Source organism: Branchiostoma belcheri, unplaced genomic scaffold, assembly GCF_001625305.1.
Source record: "Branchiostoma belcheri isolate BF01 breed outbred unplaced genomic scaffold, Haploidv18h27 scaffold36, whole genome shotgun sequence".
Lineage (NCBI taxonomy): Eukaryota > Metazoa > Chordata > Leptocardii > Amphioxiformes > Branchiostomatidae > Branchiostoma > Branchiostoma belcheri.
This window is the reverse complement of record NW_017803976.1, coordinates 2,478,890-2,481,394: the sequence shown is the minus strand read 5'-3', so window position 1 is coordinate 2,481,394 and position 2,505 is coordinate 2,478,890. Positions and strand designations below refer to the sequence as shown.

Sequence of the window (2,505 nt, the reverse complement as noted above, 5' to 3'; positions counted from 1 at the left end):
TAACAGGAATATATCCTCTACAAGGCTTCGGGAGGCGGCTGGAAAGAGTAGAAATCGGCCAAATAGAAATATAGCATCTAAACCGTTCTCTCCAGCAGGCCAACTCCCTTGGCATGCTAGCTGTCTATTTGGCCGATTTCTACTCTTTCCAGCCGCCTCCCGAAGCCTGGTAGGGGCTAACAGGAATACAGAATCTTATTAACAGTTGAATTTCAGCTCATCGAAAAAGGAAGTTCATATTACACACGCTATAATGGGTATGTTGAGGTAAACAAAAGTATACATTTGAACATTTCTTGGCGTAAAAACCTACCACTACGAGGTTGGGGTCCTCACTAAGGGCACCATGTAGAAGCGCCACCATGCGGTCGTCCAGTTGATTGACAGACTCGGCGGAGTAGCCGTGGTGAGCGTTCAGATCGAACGCCGCCCACTTGGCCGGATGGGGCATGCGCAGGAAGTCACGTGTGTAGTTCATGATGTACTCGTGTAACATGTGGTTTCCCTCGCAAAACCCCGACAGAACGTTTGGGCTGACCTATCAGATAGAAGAATATATACAGCGTTTGTCAAAACCCCGACAGAACGTTTGGGCTGACCTATCAGATAGAAGAATATATACAGCGTTTGTCAAAACCCCGACAGAACGTTTGGGCTGACCTATCAGATAGAAGAATATATACAGCGTTTGTCAAAACCCGGACAGAACGTTTGGGCTGACCTATCAGATAGAAGGATATATACAGCGTTTGTCAAAACCCCAAAAGAACGTTTGGGCTGACCTATCAGATAGTAGAATGTATACAGCGTTTGTCAAAACCCCGACAGAACGTTTGGGCTGACCTATCAGATAGAAGAATATATACAGCGTTTGTCAAAACCCCGACAGAACGTTTGGACTCACCTATCAGATACAAGAATATAATATAACAATACAAGCATTAACAAACATAACGGATTTCTTTGCACGAGGGATTAAAGAGGCCATCTCCATCAGGGCATTACAACCATCCCTCAACAGAGACGGGGGGGCGCCACAGACTTTCTGCAACCTATGATCCACTGCTCACGGAGTCACGTGTGTTATCTGCGTGACGTCACGGAAGCGGTGGATTGTTCATTCCTTGACAAAAACTGGAGTTGTACAGTCGAAAATTTGAGTCCTATTTCTTGTGTTGGAAATTACAGTTTAATCTTGCTGCATAATATATATATAACATTAAACAACATAGTTCAACATAGTCATAGTTCTTGAAATACGCTCGTAATTTTAGATGGCAATGTAGACTAGCAATAACATGAGCTTTGTAGTTTTTTTAGTAACGTTTCCAACAATTAGGGTACATTCATACAGCATTTTTAAAAACGATTGATGTGCATGTAAAAAGGGACATTTGTCAATTTTTACTCGCATAACTATCTGTTTGTGAAAAATTTAAGATTATTTTGGTTGGTTTGTTTGTTTGTTTAGGATCTCCATTAGTGTGAATTTCGCATTATTCTTCCTGGAGTCCGTAGGGAATCATCAGATAGTAGTATTTGGACCATCACACACTGGGGCATGCCCCTACTCTTTTTGAAAGGTGTGGTGGGTGAGGAAAATATGTTGAAATAATTATGGGTTCACCACACCACGAAGTGGTGTGGTGAAACCATATTGCTTTTTCTGATGTTTCTTCTTCTTCTTCTCCTCCTCCTCCTTCTCCTCCTGCCATTTTTTAAATGGATTCAGCTTCTTCATTTTAGGGCCCAAGGTCCTGAAATTTGGTATGGAGGTACAGTGGGCAAATACCCCTAGGCGTTTTTTAAATTATTGTGATACAGGCTTTTAGAATGGTTTTATTTGAGTTTTTTGGCTGTGTTATAGCAAATGTATTACTGTGTTAGGGTGCCTTGTTTACCACGTTTGGACATGAGTCATCACAATGGAATGCAGGGCATCAACCAATAGGCATGCTAGCTTTCCTCTATACTTCTTGCTGATTGGCTGTTGGGATTTAACTTGATTAACACCTGCACAGAAGCATTTCCATACTGACAGTATGTCTGTATTCAAGTGTTTTGGTAGGTATTTCAAGCTTTCCTGCTCCAGCAGTGGAATGCCGGGCATGGACGTTTTTTTTATTTGAAAATCAACAGTTTGCATTATGCAATTAAAAATCCTAACCAATAAAGTAGGGAATAGCTATCCAACTGTTGTTTTAGTTGTATTTTACTTCATATTATAGTTATATCAATGTAAATCATTGTTTTCCCTTGTGTTTCCCATTCTTTCCCTGCCATGTCGTAAAATGTGGTGAACCCATCGCTGTATTTGCTCCAAAGCAAATATTGGCCTTTCTAGTTACAGTTAGGCTTTTCATGAGGCTACAAAAGCCTTCTTCGTTAAACCTATATACATTGGATATTCTAATACATACATTGTGAATATCAATAATTATTGTAGTAAAATGTTGAACTTATTCCAACACTGCAACAGAGATGAACTTACATAATCAATGATTA

At 40.5% G+C, this 2,505-nt stretch overlaps 1 protein-coding gene across 1 annotated transcript in view; it reads right to left on the bottom strand.

Annotated features, from left to right (window-relative positions):
* Window positions 1-2,505, bottom strand: part of LOC109476045 — a 14,886-nt gene that overhangs the window by 5,167 nt on the left and 7,214 nt on the right. Inside the window, exon 7 of the mRNA XM_019776871.1 lies at window positions 314-538. Coding sequence (XP_019632430.1) covers window positions 314-538 — 225 coding nt within the window. The remainder of the gene's footprint in view (window positions 1-313; window positions 539-2,505) is intronic.